Source organism: Mya arenaria, chromosome 4 (genome assembly GCF_026914265.1).
Source record: "Mya arenaria isolate MELC-2E11 chromosome 4, ASM2691426v1".
NCBI lineage: Eukaryota > Metazoa > Mollusca > Bivalvia > Myida > Myidae > Mya > Mya arenaria.
Window position 1 is genome coordinate 49,075,545 of NC_069125.1, and position 24,873 is coordinate 49,100,417.

Consider the following 24,873-nt stretch of genomic DNA (forward strand, 5'->3'; position numbering starts at 1 on the left):
GTTCCTTCAAATGCAGGCGATCTTGCTCTTCCTGTCTCTGACGTTCATGGTTTAACTCTTCCTGTTAATAAGAGTGCTGATAAGCATACATGTACAAAACTATCATATTTTAGTATACAGTTGTATCAATAAGGAAAAGAATGGAAATTTCATGGAATCTCCTGCAATAGTGAATCTGGCTAAATGATTATTTTGCAATAGTTAGATATTTTTTCTCCATCACACATTATAACTTTGTATACATGGACATTACAACAATCAAAGATGAGTGAAATAGTATGAGCAAAACTTAATACAATTTATTTTCCATGTCATCAAACTCTATATGAACTGAATATGTTGACTGCTTGAAGCTCCCTATTATGAAACAATTGACAATTCAATGGCCATAACTCTGATTCTGTATTAAGCCGTTAATCAATTTGGTCAGCATATCATTCCCATAAAAAATTGGTAAATTTTCAATGAGGAAGAGAACGGATAAGAAAGTGTGTCATCGGAGACATTATGGACTACCTTTTGGACGAGGCTATACAACATGATCCCTTTACGACTGCCATGCTTTTTATTTCATATTTTACGAGGCTACATTGTATGCAGATATATTCCAAGTAAAACAATATATATACATTGAATTAAAATTGTACCTGCATTAATCTAGCAATTTGTTCATCTTGTTCACTGTTGTTCGGGCGAGGCACATTATCCTCTTCGAAGTAATATCCCCAATATTCCCAAAAACGTCCAATGGTCAGCCCCATTCGTAGACAGTGGCTTTCTCTGGTATGCTTTTATGAGCAGAACAAGTTTATATGGCTTAGTGGGCTGGTCTATTCGGTGAAAAAATAAAATATATCATTTATCTGTTTCTTTTACATTCTGTGAAAGTTATCAAAGTGAATGTCCTGTCCCATACGTAGACACTATGCCCCAACCGTAGACACTGGTTTTGTGCTGAATGCTATTATGAACATAGCCAGTTTATATGACTTAGTTTAAACTTTAAACTTTCTGACAAACAGCATACAAACATATATACTTTATATGTTTAGAAATTAAATACATCACAATGTGTTTTAGGATTAGAAAACAAGATATAACTTAAATTAATTCTGCTCCTCTACTTAGAAAAAGTGCATAAAAGCAGATGAGACATGGCATATGCTACGTTGACAATACGTATAAATATTTTTCTTCTTAATATTATCTAAAAATGATAAGAAATGAAAATGTGTACTAGTATATGTCTTGTTGAGGTTGTTCAATCACTTAAAGTATAAATCATATTATTTACCTTGTTGCTTACATTTTGTGAAAGTTATCCTACTTAATACCAATATCCCACCCGTAGACACTGACGATCTATAAATATATACGAGAGGTACATGATTTGTTATTGCTAAAGCCCATGTCTCATTAAATATGCAGGCATAGTATGTGCTTTAATATAACGATATGCATATAAATATGTAACTCTTAATAACCGATAAACTAACAAAACTGATATTTCTTAACGTAGTTGAGTAGCTGATCTATGAAAATAAAAGTAAATAAATAAAATAATAGATAGGCTAAGACATTCTAAGCCTCGTTGTTTTGAAAATTACTTTAAAAAACCTAAAATAGTTAAAGCAATATTTCTATTGAAGACTTTTACGACTATTTTTTTATCATTGCAAAATGATATGCAATCATGATTTTGAAAAAAATAAATTGAAGGCTTAAGGAACTAGATGATTCTATTACATATGAAGACATTTTAATGGTCATTAAACCACTTAAAAGGTTGTTTTTTTTGCATTTTGCCGACGATCAATTATTAAATGATTTTTTCATCGATTAGTTTTACATGCTGTCGTCCCATCTCGTTGATTTATTTAATGTTATTCTTGACTCGGGATATTTCCCCTAAGAGTGATCATAAGGCAATAACGTTCCTATCTATATAAAGAACGACCCTTGCAATACAAGTCAACACCGGGGAATGACGTTGATGAGCTGTGTTACATTTTTTTTTACCGGTATTTCAAATAAACGAGTAAACACCTTGGCTGACAATTATGACATGCCGAGCGATTCTCAATTTGGATTTCACAAGGGACGGTCTACTACAGGTGCTATTTTGTTTACAATGCAATAGTGCAAAAACTGTTAAATGATAAACAAAGATTGTATTGTGCCTTTATTGAAATGAAACGTGCTTTTGCTAGTGTAAGTTTAAATAGCCTCGTGTTAAAGTTATATAGATCAGGAGTAGATGGAAAACATGCTTAGAATTGTTAAGAATATAAATGTAAAAGCATGTGTAAAAAATACAGTGTACTGTCCGATTTTTTTTACTGTGCTGCCGGCCTGAAACAAGGGGAGAAAATGTCTTTGATCCTATTTGCCCTTTTCGTTGATGACTGTGAGCTATGTTGAAAAGATGATCTGCTATGCGGATTTACTATTGACGATATTGATGTTAATTATTTGCTGGTGATACAGTTGTTTTTGTAAAAAACTGTTGATGACTTACAAAATATTCTAAAAACGTGACATTAATACTGTTCTCTAATGGAGTCTAGAAATAAATATAGATACATTAAAGGTCATGGTTTTTCGTAAAAGGGGCAAAGTACGTAACAATGAAAAATGGTTAAAGTACATTGAAACGGTTGATAATTTTTATTACCTTGGAACTATTTTTAACTTTGCCGGGATTTTGTTTACACCAATAAACCATTGCAGGGAAGGGTCTTAAGGCTCTAAATGTACTATTTAGCAATAATAACAATAACCAAGCGTTCTGTGCCAATTGTTTGACGCTTTTGTAAGTGTCACGTTGAATTATGAATTTGAAATGTGGAGGTTTTTCAAATCGAAAGAAATTGAGCGTATTATAAGTTTTGTAAAAATATACTTGAGGATTAAACGAGCACATGCATTATGGCCGTTTATGGTGAAATAGGTAGATACCCATTATATGTAAAAAGATATGCTAGAATTATAAAAAATTGGTGTAAGACTATTTCTTCAGATAATATTATAACAAACAAGCTATTCAATGATTTGTTAGAAAGTCTAGATAATCGTTATAATTGGGCTAATGGTTCTGTAGCTATTCTCAGGAATAATTAGGCGTGAGCTATAGCCTCGCCGAAATTCAAAGAGGGTTATTTAACTCTTCCTCCTCTCTTCCATCTCGGTAATTTCAGTATGCAATATTATTATTATTATTATTTCATTTGCACTTTAAGTTAAGATTTTCTTTCACATATTTTAGTCAACATTCTCAAACTTGCATTTTATTTACGTCCTTACCTAACTGTTGCTAATTGTTATGGTATTCCGACTTTGATATGCATGTATTGATATGTTGTTTTTTAAATCTGTTTTCTCTTTATGCATACTGTTTTGTAACTGGGCGGTTTTATTCACCCAGATATGATCTTCCGATTGAACTTTATACTATTTTGATAACACTTTTTAATTACACGTCATTGTGTAATAAATGCCCTCTTATTTTTTTAGTGCTTTCCCTTCATTCATACAATTCGACTTGGACTGTTTTTTATTTCAAACCTTACTTTGGTCAATACATAAATGCCCACTTTTAATTTAAAGCTATGCGCTTGTTTTCCCTTCGCCCACAAGAGCTCGGTATAGTCTATCACTTTGTAACATTGACCTAAGACAATACATAAAAAATCAGAGTCCTTGAGAAAAGAAAATCACTTACTCAAAAAGAAAGGTTACGAAGAAAGTCCGAATATCATTCAGACCAATTAGGTTCTTTCAGAATCTGCCATTTTCTGTCATAGCCGATATAGGGACAATACTGATAGTGAATGTTACATAGGGCATTATGAAGGCGCTGAAAGGCTGTATGCGCGACAAGCGTGGTTTTATATATTTTGCAATTCTATTAACAGGAGATAAAAATCGAATACAAAAAATATTTTGAGTGACCCCAAACTATTACCATCTAACAACGTACGTCCCATCTTTTAACATGTCTTGTCAAGAAGTAAATCTGACGAAACCTGATTTCGAATTGCGGTACTAAAGTATACAACGAGGCCTGCGAACCTCAGCCTAAAAACTAGTTTTTTGGTAACAAAACAAATTATTTTATGATTTGTTCATCAAACATTTGTCTATTTAAGTGATGATTTTAACTTACATAGTGCCACCTAGCCAATGTTTTCAAATGCCTGCGATGGCAATTGCAATCGGCTTCAAAAGCAACTAAGTTGAAAATGGCGTGTCTGGTTTGTAAAATACAAATAGCAATTGTTTTTTCTGTACTTTTGAAGTGCTTGACAACATTCCTTGACCTTTTCTCACGCATTTGACGAACTTTTATCATTTGATGACGGTATACATGTGCTCAATGTACATTCTGATTGTCTGTCGATCAAAACTTCTTCCTACTGGCGAAGTTTTAATAGTTTTGATGACTGATCAATATAGATGACTGATCAATATTTATTTACCCCGCCCGTTAATTAATGGACCCTCCTCGCGTGAAAAGTTGCCCATCGTTGAAAAGTGATCAAGAGTGGTATTCAATATCAAACAGAATCAATCATATAGTCTTTATTCATTGACTTTATTCATAATATATGTTGGTCATTGATAACATAATTCGATTAGCTACATCAATCATATATCCAATTAAGACCAGTATTAAATAGTCAGGTGGTTTTTCAATTTGTTAAGCAAGTTAATTATAACCACATTCACTGTTTTTATGAAAGTTAGAAGTGTAACATATGCTAAAAGCTTAACAAGGGCCATTACTCTGCTGATACTAGTAGAAATTGATGCTGATAAATTCAAGTACATGCTGATTATTTTTGGTAAAGTTTGATGACTGTAGGAACATTTTTCGTATATTCCTTTTTACAGTAACTGAATAGGTTCAAGACAAGAAGGCCAAAAGCGCTCTATATCGCTTATCTGACAAAGAGTTCTACAATTATTGATCGGATAACATACTGGACGCCGCCCGCCCAAACGCTCGCCCGTTTAAAACAATAACTCGTACACTATTTAAGTTGGATTTATATTATTTGTCATAAAGAAAGAAAACAAAACACATACAGATAAATTGTTGCAAAGGTCACCTAAGGATCACTTTTTTAATGAATTAACATGGCGTGGAGGAATTTGACAGAGGGTCATCTTCGGAACACTACTATGAAATAATCTTTAAATCGGGACAATAATTTTTGTAGAGAAGATTTCCAAAGTTTTCCATTTAGACATAATAAAAGGTAGCCCCGCCCACTGGCGGCCATTTTGTTTACGAATCAACATGGAGTTAAGGAATTTGATGGAGAGTCAACTAAGGATTATTTCTGTGAAAGTATTTTCAAATCGACCCAGAGAGTTCTGCAGAGAAGATTTTCAAATTTCCATAAATACATATATACACATATAGTAGAATATAGTCCCGCCCCTGGAGACCATATTTTTTAACGAATCAACATGGGTGAAGGAATATGATACAGTGTCACCTACGGAGCATTTCTGTAAAATTGAAATAAAAATAAAATGTTGGAATCAGGCCAGCGGTTTTTGGGAACATTAAGTTTGTTTTTTTCGGTCGCCATGGCAACCAGAGTTCAGCATGGAAACCCTTATATTTAGGATGACCACCGAAGAAACATTCCTGCGAAGTTTAGTTGAAATTGTTCTAGTGGTTTAGGAGAAGTTGTTCGAAGGAAAATTTTGACGACTGATGGACGGCGACGGCCAATTACCCTATTAATAACTCGAGCTGAGCACTTCATTCTCAGGTGAGCTAATATACACGTGTTTACATTACTGTCTGTTCATGGAATAATCAATATATAACCAATGACCTCAAACATGGATAATAGCGCACCCTATTATTTCACTTTAAACGGGCCAGAACTCGCACACAAAAAATTGAGTGTGTTAAAGTAACATGATCAATATACCTGACCATAATACATCGGTGATTGAAATGACAAAGAGAAATAATAAACACGAAACGAACCAGGAAAAGGTGGTATTAAGTACGATTTAAATTGTGTCATTCCACATAAAGAAAATACAATTTTGCCAATAAAGTACAGGGTGCTTATGAGTTTAATGTACGGTCAGCTTTATGGGAGTTGTACTCATTATTTCATATCAATTTCTAAATTTAATAATCATAACAGAAACATTGGCTGGTACAATACAATACTACAATTGCTGGTAAGCTGTTAGCGTTTCTTCAATCATAAATAATACTCTGGATATGTGAGAGTGCAAATATAAAAACATATATTATAAGACGAAGGAATTATAAATCAATTGATATGAAGCACTTTTTAATTACATATTAACAAGGACAGGCTGGCCTGGGCTTGTCACCAGGGTGTAAGTTGTCCTTTAAATTAGTATAACATATCATTTTTACCATTTGACATTTTATCTATACAAGCGTCGTTTTTCGTTGACTTTCGTAAAGGGAATTCATACACGTTTTGTTTCTCTAAATTTGAGTGCTTTTCTACTGAAACGAAATCCCGATGTTATTTTGAAATAAACTATTTTAAGGCTTAGTCATCATTTATTTCTTCATGAATCTTACATTGCATTCAATTAATACCAGTGAACCATTTTAATGTAATATTTGCTTTTATTGCCATGCTTTACCACATTCCATGCTATTTTTTATCTGATTGGCAAGTATAACTTCCGTATTATTATCGTCTGCCTCTGTGTACATGTCGGAGGGCCCCCTTACTATTGGGTCACGTGACAATGTAGGCGTAGCCTTATCAGCATCGGCGTTGTGTCAAACATATCAATACGTATCAAATTGATATTTCATGCATGCGGTCCTAATAAAAAAATTCGACCCGAGTAGGTAAAAAGTTTTGACAGATTTTTCACATGCATAAACATCACTACCAGGGTTTATTATCGAAACACTTCTAACATTAAAATTTATGTTAACAGATCTTAAACTTTCACAAAAATGTTCTATTTTATTTACCATTAAATTTAGCATATTTGTAACACATCTGTACAGTAAACCAAAATGTGTGTGCATTGTTCATAGAGCAGAAATAATAAATCTTAATTTTATCTTATTGAAATAATAATAATTACTTAAATATAAAATAAGATTCCAAATTATTATGAAACTAAAATTCACTTTCTATTTCAACAATTGGGGGTTTTATAGCATTTTTCTCTTAAATATTTACTGTCGACAGTGTAAATAATAATAATTTTTTTTTGATATATTACCTGGTAATTTCGTATGAACATAGAAATTGCTCAATTTAAGATTATCTTTTAATGTTTTATTTAATATTCAGTTGTCATTCCGATTCTCTTGTGCAATGCTTACTGATCTGAAACACTTAAATTTAGTCAAATCGTCTAGTTTAAACAGAATTTATTTCAACTTAACACGAACAAGGTATTTTAAAGCTGCACTCTCACAGATTGAACGTTTTGACAACTTTTTTTTTATTTTTTGTCTTGGAACGAACCAATTTCTGCAATGGAAACCAGTTATATAAGACTGCTGACAAAAAATCGATCGCAGATTGTTATATTTAAATTAAAAAAAATGATGTTTTATGGATTTTTCTTAAACAGTTACTAACGGTTTAAACCATATAAAATTCATTTTCGAACGGAAATATGAAAATCTACGATCTGGTTTTTTGTCAGCAATCTTAAATTATTGGTTTGCAGAAATTTATGCAAAAATTTGCTCTTTCTAAGACAAAAAATAAAAAAAGTTGTAAAAACGGTATATCTATGAGAGTGCAGCTTTAACAGCAATACAACTAATAAGGATTAGAAAACAAGTTACTTATAAAACTTAAATAATTTCCTTTCCTAATAGTTATTTAGTTCAATAAACATATAATATTCAAATCCGATACAGATACTTAAAATAAGATGCGTGATATATTTGCTTATATACTGTTATCATTTCTAACACATGCAGCTATATAGTGGGTTTATCATCTCATGCATGACACACTGCCCCCGACACCGAACACTATCCGAACAGACCCGACCAAGCATCGAATCTCCTTGGAACTTGATATAAACCTCTGTACATACAGAAATATGTCCTTATTTTGTTTAAAAGTTAAGCGATCGTCACCGAAAAGTAAACTATGAATGGTTGGTGCACAAGGAACGTCATTGAATCATCGCTGTCTCTGAATGGAGTATAAAGGGCATACCATGAGGAAATGGGACGCATCTTCAATTGCGGTGCATGTACATAAAGGGGAGTCAATGATTTTTTTCTGTGAAGATCATGGTTGAGCGAACTGCATCCAAGTCTTAGACGACAATGCATGATATGGTTGCGATGCGAACCGACATTGTAAAGTGGAGATGGGGTTGTCAAGTGTGTTTGAAGTTTGTTTTTAAAGATTGGACTGTTTCCGAGTGTCTTGTTGCTATTGGCAGGGACTTTTAATCTCGAACTGTAGCAGGAAGAAATGATGACGCATATGACTGGGTGCGACAAACTCGTAGGGAAAGTTTTCAGAGATTCAACGACGATAAATATTCAGGCCTCATGCCTTTACACATCTTATAAAAAAGAACAAGCCTATGTTTTTTCTTCTAATTGCAAGGGTGTCCCACTTCAAATCAGCCATAAGACCCTGCATGTTACACAGTTTAGTGGCACCGGTAACTATCCACGCTGCTTAGGTCTGAATTGCTTCGAGTTCACTCTGTAAGTTAGCACTACAGTTGTCGCAGACAACGTCACTATACTCCAAAAGGGGTCTTATGAAGCTTATATACATTTTTCAAGGCAAGCATGACAAAGAATGAATTTAAGGGAACGCATGATACCCAATCTCTTCCAAGTTTTGTTGAGAATGGAAGTGATATGATCTTTCAAATTAGCATCATCAGAAAGGCAGGGACCAAGATGTTTGTGAGAACGAACACTTTAAATTCGAGTATTGTGCTTAAACAAAGGGGGTGAATCCCCCTATCACGTTTCTTAGAAAAAATAATTGATTCTGTTTTGGGATTGAAAGTGACAAGCCATTTAGTTCACCAAGTAGATAGTTTCTGAAGATCAGCATTGATTACAGCAGCTGAAGCTTCAGGTGTCTCCACTACAATGTAAAGGCTAGTATCATCTGCAAATAAACCAACCTTAGCTTCAATATCATCAACGATGTCGTTTATATAAATGAGAAAAAGAAGAGGTCCGAGAATAGAGCCTTGAAGCACTCCCACAAGCACATCAGACCAAGATGAGGAGAATTTGAGACAACGACCGGAAATATATGATGTAAACCAGTTGAGAAGAATCCCTCTGATGCCAAAAGAAGACAGTTTGTGAATTAGGCCTCTATGCCAGACTCGATCAAAAGCCTTAGATATATCACAAAACGCCTTCACCTTCTTCCCCTCATTAAGAGCTTGACGTTTTTCTTTATAAAGTAAAGTAAGTTGATTTACTGTAGAATCCCCTTTGATAAAGCTAGACTGATACGGAGTTATGATATTGTTGCTGACAACGTAATTGTAAAGCTTTTAGTGAATACAGCGTTCCATAAGCTTGCCTAGACAGCTATGGAGAGAAACAGGACGATAATTTGAGGGCTTGGAAGGATCAGATTTTTCTGAATATAGGAGTAACATTTGAAAGTTTCCAATGCGCTGGAAATGTGGAGAAATCAATGCTTGGAGTTAAAGTAGAAAATGGAGCCGCCAGAACACATGCTCAATGCACAAATTTATGACTCTAGGATTTATGAGATCTGGGCCACTAGCCTTTGAAGTATCCATACAACTAATGGCATCCTTCAAATCCTGTTCAGAAACAATAATGTCTTCAAGAGAGCTTCCATGCACAGTAATAATATCAGGAAGTGGATTCTGTGAATCGTCAAGAGAGGATTGTGAACAAAAGATGTTGTTTAACAAAGTTTCTTTTCCGACCGTTGAGGCTTCAATGTTGTTATCAGACAAGGTGGAAAAGTGGTTTGACGTGTTTCTTTTAGTCATTTACTTGGCAGTTTTAAACCATACCTTTGTTGAAACGTTTGTTGAATTTAATTTATCTATTAATTTGGTATTGTGGTCTGCTTTTAATTTTCGAATAATTTTGGTCACATCATCTCTTGCTTTTTTAAAATTACTCCAGGCTTCATTGGTACTGAGGCGTTTTGCATGTTTGTGTAGTCTAGTACGTGTTCTGTAAGCTTTCTGATATCATTGTTCATCCATGGAATATCGTGCGGCCTTAATGTTGCTATTTTATTTGGGACAGTCTCTGAAGCACACGATAAAATGGTTTTAGCAATTCCTTCGGCAACATAGTCAAAATCATCATTGTGTATAAAACTCCAGTCCTTCATCGCCTATTTGTCTCTGTAGTCATCATATTTACCATTATAATATAACCAAACACGACGTTTATGACAGGTCACTTAAGGTTTGTCGAATTTTAGAATACAAACAACAGGATAATCTTGTAAGATCAGGTATAAATGGGTCAGCAACAAAATTTGTAATGATATTATTTGGTGTTTTTACAAATATAAGATCAATAATTGAGCATGACCTTTCGGTGAAGTGGGTTGGTGAGTCAATCAGTTGGTATGCGTTATATGACGTTAGAAGCCGAGATATTTTGTTTGAGACAGACAATTGTACATCTTAATTAAAGTCACTGGCTACTACGATGTTTGCACAATTTTCATTAAAAGCCTGGTCTATACTCTGCTCGAGCAGAAGCCAATAGATATTGTTAGCATCTTGTGATCTGTAAATCCACCGACAAGTAATTTACGATTACTGACATTGAGTTCAAGCCATAGAGCTTCCAGACCATTTATGCTTAGGTATTGTCGAATCAAAGCATGTATTCCTTGTCGAATGTATATAGCTACACCGCCCCCAATTCTACCGACACGATCGCATAGAAATGGTAGGGAGAAATTACCAATGATTAAATCGTAGTCAGAAACTCTATCAGATAACCATGTTTCCGTGAAAATCAATACATCATATAATTGGGCTTCCACCTCAAGAATGTCAATTTTAGGTTTGGTATATTTATCTGTACTCATAATCTGTTATGATTTTAACTAGGAAACCATTGTGCGCTACTTGAAAACGGGGAAACACAGATGAGACAGCAACATGATTGTTGCGTTTATTATTTTATTCATGTTAAATGATTTATTATCGGCCTCTTTCTAGCCCACATTGACAATTCTAGGTTTGTTTTGTGGAAATAATGTTTTTTGCCGATTTTCAGACCATTTGGTATATAGCCTCTTTAACAGCCACACCACTAAGTATGTTCACTGTAACACTATAATTTTTTTCACAATTAGTATTGTTAATTGGAATAGCCGCTCATCTGTAGTCAGGAAACTTTAACAACCTCTCTGCACACAGGACATGTTGCGTTGTTCTGAAAGTTAAAGCCAGTAAATGTGAGTGGTATAAATCTCTGAAGCACAAAAGATCAAGTACACATAATCCTCCATGAGGGCAAAATATTTTTCTGTGAACTAGAGAAAAAAATCTTACACTGTCATAAAACAATTTTCTGCTTCTTTCATACTAAAATTTGAAGAAAAATACTGATTTAATTGTCATTAGTTGGAGAGTCGCGTGATAATAAAACAGTTAAAAAAATGACGTTATTTTAGTGATTTAATTAAAACAATACTTTAGAAAACACAATTAACAACCTTTATCAAGCAATCCTGGAACCAAAATCTAAGAACAGTGAAAGTATAAACATTGATATCTTCACTGCATTCAAAAACAGCGGCAGTGAACAGGAAACATGACCTCGGAACATCTCAGACACTTCTTTAAAGAAATTCCTAAAACTTTGATGGAACTGTAGTTTCTTGTGTAATTGGATAAAAACTCCTCGTGCGATTGTTTCAAATATAGCAACTATAAGGCTTTCAAATGGCTTCTTCATGTTATCATTGTTGTTTTGCTTCATATATATAAAGTAACGCAACGGTATGGTTGCATCATAATTACAACAATACAATTTGATATAATCATATGTTTTAAGCAAAATATTTAACGGCAAATTTGATGACCCCAAAATGTTTTAATACAAAAAGCAGATATGACACGCCACAATGCAACGAAAACCACGTTTCAATATGGGCAATCAGAATGTTTGGGCAAATAAAACCAGTTAAGGATAGACGTACATATGAACAAAGACAACTATATTTGTTTTTCAAAGTTATAACTAAAGCTTTGTCAGCAAAACGCAAAAAAAAAGAAATTGTGAAACAGCTTTAAGAAAGATTTTTGAATTAAATATCAATGTGAATATTGAAATCAATAGGGGATATTATGATAGGACGCTTCTCTGGTGACCTGTATCCATCGAGTTCGGTGTGTAAACACGTATCCGTAGAGACCGCAGGTCGAGCCGGATACATATTAACTCACCGAACGAGTAAATATACCTGCCTATTTAATAATTCCTTTTTATTTTTCGGTTTCAATTTGATTTACATTAACCGCTATCTATCAAATGCGCGAAGTTACAGAATTCACTTTATTGGGCAAAATAAGAACAAAATATTTTATGTCTATCAAAATTAACAAATTGCTAATATGAAAACAATTATAAAACGTCACAGCATAAAAACACACAAGAAACGATACTTATTTTACGAGTATACACTAATCGACATTTCCTGTAGACGTAACGCGGCCATTTTTAACAAAGTAAATATTCGTGGGATATTTCGACGATCATAATATGCAGAATCGAGGTAAGTTTGTGATTAAATCGCTATTTCTATCGACGGCGCGAATTATCTTTCTCCATCATTGGCGAGCTGCTGATATTTATGATAATAAACATGGATAATGCAACAATTAATGAACAAAATGGCAAACAACATGAGAACCATGTTCCTGAAAAGTCACATGCTTCTGGAGCGTTAGTAAAGTTAGATAATTTATTTAAAAGTTGACAGGTTCTACCAGTTTTTTTTATCACCCTATCTTTAGCAACGTGAAAGTAGTTCAGAGATTACACACGGTACTCGAATAATACGGAATCAGAAAACAACAGTATCATGGTACGGATTTTTCAATAGGGCGTGCTGTATTTTCATTGTTGGATATGGAAAAAAAAATTGATAGGCATATACTAATATTTGTTTATTGTTCATGTCCGCTTCTGATAAACATTTTGCCAAGTTATTTTAAAGCTCCCAAATGCATGGCCAAGTTTAACCCCCGATAAGCCAAAATACAAGGAATTTAGACGAATAACTCTTAAGTGTGACCTTGACCTTTGAATATGATCTTTGGCATTTTGACATTCGCCTCCCCAGAGTGTACATTTGTGCCCACTCCCGATTCATGACCAAGTTACACATAGTACAAGCAAAACTACAGCGATTTTTTTAACTTTTTACTTTGACCAAGAGACAAAGGTCTTGCACGCAAAACCATGTCTTCTTATTGTTCGAAGTCATTTTAAAAACTCCTTTGTATGGCCAAGTTAAAGCACAGAAAAAGCCTTTAACTCCCATCAGCTGGCAAGACTTTCCGTCTGCCCAACAACATTTCCTTATCTTATAACCTAGGCTTTATTTAATAACACGTTATGGTAATGTCTTATTAAAAATATATTGCAATGAGTAGCTTACCTACTATATAATATAGTAAATGATATATGTATATAATAATTTCATTACTCAGTAGCTGACAATGTAATCATACATTTTTTGGCGTTTTTTTTGTGTACATGTACTTTTATAGAGAAATTTTGTCAGGACAATATTCTTTTGAGTATGCAATTAATGGGTATGTAACAATTCCTAAGAATAATGCAATACAAGTTGTGTTTAGACGTACTTTCTGTTGTGTTTTGCTTTGGTAAAAGTTTTTTACAAAGGAAGTCCTGAAACTGATGCCCAAAGTATGACTGTGTTAATTATTATTATATCTAATATCGCCAGGGTTATCGAGCATGCTCTGCTTCTTTTGTACTTGTTATATGCGTATTTAATAGGTTCCTCTTGATGCATTCGTAATAGAACATGTTTAATCTATTCATACTTATCTGAAGGTATATGCTATTTTTTTAAACAAAACCTTAACATATTTCCAAACTTTGGAGTCCTAATTGCATGCTTGTTAAAAGTCCAATATACAAGTGAAAACATATCAGAAGTAAGAAGTGAACCTACTTTCAACCACTCGTCAATACAAGATTTATGGAATATATGGATACAGGGCAATGTTTTCTGTGCATCTCCAGTCTTGTATTTCTCCAGACACACGCTGCGCTCCGCCGTGTTTTTGTCTCTCTGGGTATATCTCGCGGTCGGCAGTGTGGAGCACTCCTCCGTGCTTAGGCCACTAGTGACAGTTCCCAAATTTTCTCCTAGTTCTAAAAGAGCCTGTTTGAAAAATAGCTTATTTAAAATAACATGCCTTAAACGGATCACATACAAAATGGGTATTTTTGTACTTATGGCTTCTTTAGATTTGCTCCCTTTTTTTAAATCAAGATTCCTGTAGAAAAGAATGGAGTTTACAAGAACCTGAACTGGTGTTCATGAACAAATACTTGCATACCAAAGCTTGACGCCTTCATAATAAGATAAAAGAATGCATGGCAGAATGGTGTTAAATGGCATATAACTGTCGTGAAAAAACCCTGATAACGTTCGCAAATTGTTTCGTCTGAACAACTTTATCGCGATAATTATTTGACTAACTAGTTAATATTTGCGAAAGAATTCCGGTGAGATACATATCGTATAACTAAAACAAAATTAAAAGTGCCCAGAACCGTCACCTGTTACCTTTTCATGCTGTACAATACTTACAGAATATCTAGTTAACCAGTTATCCTTTTACCTATTAAGTGGAATTCTCAAACCATAACTAGATAATCTGCTAATGCAGGCTTCGAAACCTGAGAACAGGATTCTCTACTTACCTTTAAACTGAATGTAATTAATATGATTCTCTCTTTAAATAGGTAAGCCATATCTTACCTCATAACTGTTTCCGACATTGCTCAAGCCAGGTTCGTTCAACATTGAAAGAATCCTGTCAAAGTCCTCGCGTGTGCCCATCTGTAACGGGAAGCAGTGTCAGAGTATAATGGCAAAACAAAGTGCATGGCATTGCTACCCATGCATTTAGGTCCTAATTGAAAACATGGATATAACGATGCTTATGTTGCAAATAATTTAAAGTTTACCAGTGAGTTCCCGTATGTCTCTAAATAACCTGTAACACATTTATAAACATAGTCAAGTATGATAAAAGTGTGCTTTATTGTCACAAAAGTGTTCTATCATAATAGTAACTACTCACTGTATAAGTGTATCCCTTATATTAAATATGATGGTCAACTTTCTTCAGGGCCACGCCAGGGGTTTCATGTAAAATAAGTCTTCGTTTAAGTGAGCTTGTTGGAGTCTGCAACCAAATGTGGTGACGAAATACCTGCGACAGTCTCCTGTGGTGGTCCTCGAACTCGAGGTCTTCCTCATCAAGGTCTTGGATCGGAAATTGGTGAAAAGGCTGGAACTCCTGTTGACTGGCGGCCATTTGCTGTGAATTACATTTACTTAAACTTTTAAGTTGAAACCACATTTTTATATTTTAATGCGAGACTGACCATGACCCTATAGACCCCAAAAGATACTCATGGTACCTCTTTACAAAAGCCTCAGACATAATACGTTTCATCACTTTACATTCACAACAAGTTTCACGACTATTCCAACCAGAGCTATTGAGAGTAAAGCATTTTCTATTTATAGTCACATATACCTTGACTCCATTATTCTCCTTATACTATCCATAGATATGTCTTCATATGTGCTTGTATATACCAAGTTTCAACACTAAAATGCATTCCTTACTCAAACTCTTGAACGCAAACAATGCGTTCTAGTTAACTTTTAAGCTTGACACCACCAACTTCAAATGAAATTATAACCTTCCTACAGACCAAGTTTCATTACTACTCTGCATACATAAATTCTTCCTAAAGTTAACTTGATTAAAGAGTCAGTGACTTCAATCGATTTTATAATCATTTTACCACAACAAAAAGTCGTTCTTCCAATCATAAACATGGCTTTGCTTGTATAAGAGGAAACAGTATCCAGTTAAAAGGATTGACACGAATACATTCATTTAAGGAATTGTTGGAGTGCAACCAATCAGGAATAATAACTAATATTTGACACAATGTGATACAGAAAAAAATCTGGATGAAACGTTTTGGTTTTTTTATACTGAGATACAGCATGTTACATCCAGATTTCCTTTTTTGTGATTTTATATGTATATACTGAGATAAAAACACACAAACCTGCTGTATGTCCTGGAGAGGTCTACTACATTCATGTTGTATTTGATGATCGTCCTGCAGAAAACCTGCATATAAAAATTTGAAAGTTAAAAAAATATGCATTCATTTGTTAGTGAAAAGGTGAAATCGACAGATATGAATATTTCAATTTCTTTAAAAATTGAGTCATCCCATGAGCAAATTCATGAACACCTTATTGGCATTTACGAAATAATACCAATTACCTGCAGGTCGTTGGGCCAGTAAAAGGACATGCTAGGCAAAGCCTCAACACGTTCGTCCCAGCCTCCACCTCTTTGATCCTCCTCTCCATGAAGAGACATGGCCAGCTCACTTCTGCCCATTCCTCGAGATCTGTGACCCGTGATGTGATGAGAAAAACCTCTCAATCCTATGTTTCGACCATGTTGGCCACGCCTTATCGTCATTTCTTCTTGGGTTATCGATTCTTGCAGTCTAAGGGCAACCATTCTGTCTTGCTGCTCTTGCTCCTCCCTGTCAGCTCGTAGCATTTCCAGCCAAATGCAGGCGATCTAGCTCTTCCTGTCGCTGTCTTTCATGGTTAAACTCTTCCTGTTAATAAGAGTGTTGATAAGCATACATGTACAAAACTATCATATTTTGGTATACAGTTGTATCGATAACGAGATGAATGGGAATGTCATGGACTCTCCTGCAATACTGAATCTGGCTAAATGATTATTTTGCAATAGTTTTAATGATTTTTCTCTATCATACATTATAACTTTGTGCACATGAACATTATATCAATCAAAGATTAGGGAAAAAGTATGAGCGAAACTTAATACAATTTATAGAATAGAAGTTTTTTTCCATTTTTATCTAGCTCTATATGAATTGAAAATGTTGACTGCTTCAAGCTCTATATTATGAAACTACATAATAAATATATACGAGAGGTTCATGACTTTTTATTGCTAAAGTCTGCGTCTTATTAAATATGTAGGAATAATATGTGCTTAAATATAACGATGTGCATATATATATATATATGTAATTCTTAATAACCTGTAAACTAACAAAACTGATTTTTCTTAACATAGTTGGGTAGTTGATCTATGAAAATAAAAAAAAATATAATAAAAGAATAGAAAGGCTAAGACATTGTAAGCCTCGTTGTTTTGAAAATTATTTTAAAAAGCCTAAAACAGTTAAAACAATGTTTCTATTGAAGACTTTTACGACTATTTTTCATCATTGCAAAATGACATACATTCTGCTGAAAACTATGAGGCATGCGATTTTACCAGCAATCATGATTTTGAAAAAAATAAATTGAAGGCTTAAGGAACTAGATGATTCTATTACATATAAAGAATTTTCAATAGTCATTAAATCACTTAAAAGGGGATTTTTTGCAGACGATCAGTTATTAAATGATTTTTTCATCGATTAGTTTTACATGCTGTCGTCCCATCTCGTTGATTTATTTAATGATAATCTCGATTCGTGTTGTTTCCCCTTCAAGTTAACACCGGGGAATGATGTTAGTGAACTGTTTCGCAATGATTTTTACCGGTATGTTTAATAAACGAGTAAACACCTTGGCAGACAATAATGACAATTATGCCATATCGAGCGACTCTCAATTTGGATTTCGCAAGGGACTGTCTACAACGCTTGCTACTTTTGTCAACAATGAAATTGTACAACAACTGTTAATGGATAAACACAGATTGTATTATGCCTTTATTGATATGAAACGTGCTTTCGATATTGTTAGTTTAAATAGCCTCTCTTTAAGTTATATAGATCAGGAGTAGATGGAAAACATGCTTAGAATTGATAAGAATATAAATGCAGATGTAAAAAAAGTTCTTCTTTACTGTGCTGTCGATCTTAAGCAAGAGAAGATAATGTGTCCGGTCATATTTGCTCTTTTCGTTAATGGCCTTGAGCTATTTTGAGAAGATGATCCACTATACAGATTTAGATTTTACTGACCGTTCCAAGGCGGTACCTAACAATCCTTGATAAACACATCTAGTTTTTTTATATGGTATATATATATGTACTGCTTTGTTTGTAGAGTTTTGTGTTGTTGTTCAATATATCTGGTTTGTGATTGTTTGTTTTGGTGTTCTATGTCTTTACCCTGTGCCATTAAACGTCCTGTGTTTCTATGTTTAATTAATAGTCATGTCCTTTGAGTGTCTGTCAGCGAATGTTTAAGTATGAATGCATTTCTTCACGTAATGTTTAATAGTCTTATCTTTAAATGTATCTTTCTAGTTTTCTAGTTGGTCAGGTGAGTTTAAAAACACGTGTTAACATAACTGTCTGTTCATAGACTAATCAGTATATTCTATATACCTATTACTTGAAATATGGATGCTGTCAATTTTATATGTTTCAATATGCTTTAGGATGGCGCAACCTATTTTTTTTTACTCAAAACGAGGCAGATCTCACTCACTGACTATGATTGACTAAGTAAACATGATTAATATACATGACCAATAGAAATCGGTGATTAAAATAACAAAGAGAAATAATAAACATGAAACGAGTGGTGTTAAGAATGATCTAATTGACGAGCTTGGTTATATAGATTTAGCATTGTTGCACACTTCGCCTATTCTATTATGATTCTCCTTCATGTACGGCCAAATTTATGGGACGTGTACTCATTATTTCACATCATTCTCTTAATGAAATAATCATACCAGAACTATTGGCTGGTGTAAATGCACCAGTCCTATTCAGTCAAATAACCGTTAGTGTTTCTTCACTAATACATGACACTCTGGGTATGTGAGAGTACAAATATAAAAACATAGGTTATAAGACGTAGGAATTAAAAATCAATATATATATAAAGCACTTTGTACTTTAATTTTAACAATGACAGGCATACCTGGGCTTGTCACCATGTTGTAATTTGTTCTTTAAATTGGTATAGTATAACATATCATTTTTTACCATTTGACATTTGATATAAACAAACGTCGTTTTTTGTTGGCTTTCGTAAAGGGAATTGATACACGTTTTGTTTCACTAAATTTGAGTGCCTTTCTACTGTAACAAAATCCCGATGTTATTTAGAAATATTTATTTTAAGGTCTAGTCATCATTTTTTGTACCTGAATCTGGCATTGCATTCAATTAATACTAATGTAAGTTATACTTGATTGTATTGCTATGTTTTACCACGTTCCACGCTAGTTTGTTTTATCTGATTGTCAAGTATAACTTCTGTATAATTATCGTCTGCTTCTGCGTACATTTGCGTAGCTCCATATAGGCCTTGTAGGTCTGGGACTAAAACCTTTTTAAAAAATGACAAAATTTAAATAACCCAAAAATGCAATAAAATCTAATAGCTACTCAAACACTTTAAACAACTCAAAAGTTGTATATAACGTTATTATAACCAAAGCAAGTCTGGTGTTTATTTTAACTACGTGCAGGGTATATTGCTTGATTTTATTGTTATCACTGCATATATAATAAAGTTTGTGTTATGTGCATATAAAATGAATGTAATTACGCCTTTCGTTTCTCTCCTGTACTGCTTCCAAATTGCTTCGGGGTGGGGGGGCGGTGGTATCCCCAAACTCACATAGAACTATCGGGCCTACAAGGTTTTATACGCCTTTGGCGTGCATGTCGGAGAGCCTTTACCAAATGGTCACGTAACACTATAGGCGTGGCCTTATCGGTATCGGCGTGGTGTCAAATATATTAATATGTATCAACTTGATATTTCATGCATACGGTCTGAATAAAATAAATTCGATCCGAGCCGGTAAAAAGTTTTGACAATGGTCAGATTTTTCCTGACATATGTATAAACATCTCTACGGTGTCGAAACTTTTCTGACATTACAGTTTATGTTAGCAGAACATAAACTTGCGTAAATGTTCATTTCAAAGTGACTCATTAAATTTAGCATTTTTGTAGTACGTCTGTACAGTAAACCATAATGGGTGTGCATTGTTCATAGTGCAACAATAATCAGTCTTAATTTTATCTTATTGAAATATTAATAATAAAAATCAGATTCTAAAATATTCTAAAACTTAAACTCACTTCCTATTTCAATCATTCGGGGTTCGATGGGAATTTTCTCTTAAATATTTACTGTCGACAGTGTAAAATAATAAAATAAAGTGTCGATAGATTACCTGCCAATTTTGTATGAACATAGAAATTGCTCCAATAAGTATAAATCAGTTTTAAGATTATCTTTTAATGTCTTTTTTATTCGTTTAGTTTTCTTTTCGATTCTCGTGTGCAGTGCTTACTAATCTGAATCACTTTAATTTAGTCAAATCGTCTGAAGAGATTGTTGAGGTCAGGCGGTTGAAATGTAAGCGTTACAACTCGGTTATCTCTGTCTAAATATCTTTGAGCAAATTGACATTTTTTTTAAACAAACACAAAACAGTAACTGATAGATACTCATTTGAACATTTTTTGTAAATAAAAGCCTAAAACAAAATATTTAGTCAGGTTATTTAAGCTTTTCGGCATTGTATGCCCGACCTTGTCGCATTTTTCGATAATACTTAAGGTTAAGTTAAACATAATAATGTTTTAGGCGATGGATTTAATTGTACTCTTGGTGTGAGACAAGGAGAAAGTTTGTCTTCTTTTCTTTTCTCGATGTTTCTGAATGACATAAAACATATTTTTATACATAAAGGTTTAGATGGGATTGATGTTGATATGTTTAAGATATTCCTTATTTTATATGCTGATGATATTGTTATATTTGCCAACTCAGCAAATGAGCTTCAGTTAAGTTTAGATGCTCTACAAGAATATTGCAATAAATGGAAATTAGTTGTTAATACCGTTAAAACAAAAATTATGATATTTAGTAAGGCAGGAAGATTGAGAAATTATTTAAAGTTTTATTACAATAACGAGGAATTAGGAATCGCCAATGGGTTTTCTAATCTTGGTATTGTGTTTAGTAAAGGAGGATCTTTTTCGGATGCCCAAACTACATTAGCAAACCAAGCGCTTAAAGCCATTTTTCAAATGAATAAATATCTTTATAAGTTCACTTGTCTATCAGTAAAGCATAGACTTGATCTATTTGACAAACTTATTGCCCCAATTTTAAATTATGCAGGAAAAGTTTGGGGTTTTGTCCAAGGTAATGCAGTTGAAAGAGTTCATCTACAGTTCTGTAAACGTATACTCGGTGTCAAAAAGACAACCCAAACTGATTTTATTTACGGAGAATTAGGAAGTTTAAGTTTTAAAACAATTAAATATATGAATATAATTAAATACTGGGTAAAACTATTGTATACAGATAATAACAAATACATAAAAAAGGTTTATATTATGCTTAAAAATGACATGGAGCGAAATGCAAACAAGCCGAATTGGTGTTCACTTACTAAAGACCTTCTTTGTAGTTTAGGTTTATTTGATGCATGGTTTTATCAAGAAATAGGCAATGTTGAATTATTTTTGTCATTAGTGAAACAGCGGCTAAAAGATAATTACATCCAGGATTGGCATGGTAGACTTAATGCATCAAGAAGAGCTCGATTTTATATTAATGTATCAAGTTTTAGACTTCAGCCATACCTCAAAATATTAAATGTTACAAAGTTGCGTAAGTCTATGTCTAAATTGCGGCTATCCTCACACAGATTAAGCATTGAAACAGGTAGATGGAATAGACCGCAATCAAACCATTAAACGAACGTATATGTACCATTTGTAATTTATTAGAAGACGAGTATCATTTTGTTTTAGAGTGCACATTGTATACTGAACTCAGAGTTAGATATCTTCCTAGGTATTATAGACAACGTCCCAGTATGTTATTGCTGCTTTTGTCGCCATTGTATATGTACATGTTTTGCAGATGGGTCTATGACCTTCTTGGCAATAAATGTTCTGTTCTATTCTGTTCTGTTCTTAAAAAGAGACCTCTTTTGAAAAATAACTTATCACTGTTCAAAAGCTTTTTGATCACTTTTCACACATAATGACTCTTTAAATTGTCCGACTCCATACAATGCAATTCAGTATAGTTTTTGTAAGTTTCATTTTTGTCCAATATGTCCTTTAATTTTGTTTTAAATAATTATGTCTGCAATACAATGTAATAATGAATATAATTCAGGATTTGTTCCCATTTTTAAATTTTATTACTTTACCAAGTCCTTCTATATATACGTGGATTGAGTAGATTGGGAGACTTCACAATCTTTCTGATATGTAACCCCCAATTCATGACTCTGAATTACAAAAACAAAATTAAATAAATCTTATATTATATCAAATTAAAGAGCATAACTATTGGTCAGATTTATAGATCTTTCTATGCACTTGTTTTTGTTCAAATATATTAGACATATTTATAGGCTTGTATTTTCATTTTGAAGCTTATAATCAATTTGGAGGCTGCACGCTGATTAACTATTTTAAATACGTACATATCTAGTGATATGTAAGGCTAACCATTCCAAGGCGGTTACTGCAACACTTAATGTTAATGTGTTCTTTTCGCTTTTTAGTCTCTAGTTCAATGTCTCTTTGGCAATGACATTGTGCCTTCTTTGAGAACTTGAACTTGACTTGACCTTAGGTATTTTATTACATTGTTTGAATGTTTAATTTGCACACAACAATGATGATGATGATGACACTAATACTATGCCAAAACCTTAACACATTTTCTTCAAACAAAACAAGGAAATTCAGAGTAACTTTTATTACATTACTTTAGAAAATAAACCTATAATCAATGAAATAAAACTGTATCTCTAAAATAACATGTTTTAATAAATTATACCGAACGACTTGACAAATACTTGTAAGGACACAGTTTTTTCTGGTTTAAATTTAAATATAAATGTATGTATCAGCCGATGATGCCAAACGTTCATTGATACATCTAGTAAATAATTTTCTTGGTAGAGCAACATTACTATATATTTACATCCGTACTTGATTTTCTGAACGATAAAAATTGAGTTCATTTTGCATGAACCGGTCGACCTTTCGTGACCTATGTAGGAGGAGTTTGGCCACAAAGCAACGCTCTAATTGGGCGTAGTGATCTTACTATTGCTAAATATAGCATGGCACATGTTCTGTTGAATGCCGGCTTGTTTACATGTTTCTTTTGATGTTTTATGAAGAATTTAAATGAAAGTCATTATCTTCTAGAAGTATCATTTGGAAAATGCTTTATTTTGCATTTGATAACCAAAGAACACGCATTGAACAAATAATAAAGATAAATTAAAACTGACACGGTTTTTACTACGGTTCGTCTGTAACAACTGTCAAAACAAACATGGCGGATGATTCTAAATTCGGCGATTTCTTTCTAGGACAAATGTATTCGTTCGAACAAACATCTTAATATTGACAATTCGAGAAGACTAGCACATCACAACACTTCAATATCTTTGCGAATGTTAAAAGACAACACAGCAATGAAATTATGACGCTATAATTACCTTGAACTGGAAGTTATCCATGAAATCACCATGACCACATTCTTTATGCCCACTCACATGGATCATGCATATGTAAAACATGAGTTAAAATGTATCGAAAGTTCTCTTGATTGAAATAAACATATTACAACAAAAATCATTATTACCTCCACATATTTTACAGAAACTACCAAATGATAAAAATAAATCTTTGATTATTTATGTCTTTCTGCAAATTACTTATGGACTATTTATTATGCGGAGGATAAAAAGAACGCCCAGCCAAACACCAAGGGCGACAAGTGCTCTTACCATTTACATTCGTTCTTCACGTTTTGTTCCACTTTGTTGTAATTAAAGGCTTATTCTCAATCGCTATTAGGTCGAAAAAAAAAAACAAATAACAAGGAAAAATGTAAATATAAGTATTGATCCTTATTTTCTGTGCGTTCATGCAGTATGAACGCTCGGCCGCGATTTTGCATATTTTGCTAAAATCGCTAACGCGGTTTATGCATATGCAAAATCGCGGCCGTGCGTTCGTACTGCATGAACGCACAAAAAATAAGGATCAATACTTAAATGTTCAAACGATTATTGCGTTTTTTTCTGTCCAGCTATTCGAAAGCATGATCATGACAGAGCAATGACAGGAATAGTTATATGTTACAAATCTACATGTTACATAAAGAGAATGTGACAAGAATACACGATGACTGTCTTTCGAAGTATTTTATTTTTTAAAAATATACAAATCCATGACGGATACGAATGCTGAACTATAACGGTATCGAACTACTAGAAAATACACTTATTAACTACAATACCATGCCAAATACACACTTCTTGGTTTTATATGATTTAAATGCAAGAACAGGGCTCTGTAAAGAATATTTGACTTTGGACCACTATGTTGATAACTTTGAACCTTATGCTGACCCTATTGATGGTTCGCATATCATGCCTAGATCGCCGAACGAGAAAAGAACAAAAAGCTCTTTGGTTTGAATCTTATAAACGTTCGTAAAAACGCCACCAAAATTGCAAACGGGCGTCTACATAAGGACATGGATATC

The 24,873-nt window shown here is 33.5% G+C and overlaps 1 protein-coding gene across 1 annotated transcript; it reads right to left on the reverse strand.

Annotated features, from left to right (window-relative positions):
* Window positions 1-653: 653 nt before the first annotated feature.
* On the reverse strand, window positions 654-23,846 carry LOC128230571 (uncharacterized). The gene is made up of 8 exons (XM_052942976.1): window positions 23,819-23,846; window positions 16,582-16,930; window positions 16,358-16,422; window positions 15,481-15,588; window positions 15,024-15,104; window positions 14,208-14,420; window positions 1,295-1,362; window positions 654-830 (listed from the first exon to the last, which is right to left on the reverse strand). Exons 4-7 carry the CDS (start codon window positions 15,583-15,585, stop codon window positions 1,324-1,326), a joined length of 438 nt encoding a protein of 145 aa, XP_052798936.1. The 5' UTR covers window positions 15,586-15,588; window positions 16,358-16,422; window positions 16,582-16,930; window positions 23,819-23,846; the 3' UTR covers window positions 654-830; window positions 1,295-1,323.
* Between the last annotated feature and the right edge of the window lie 1,027 nt (window positions 23,847-24,873).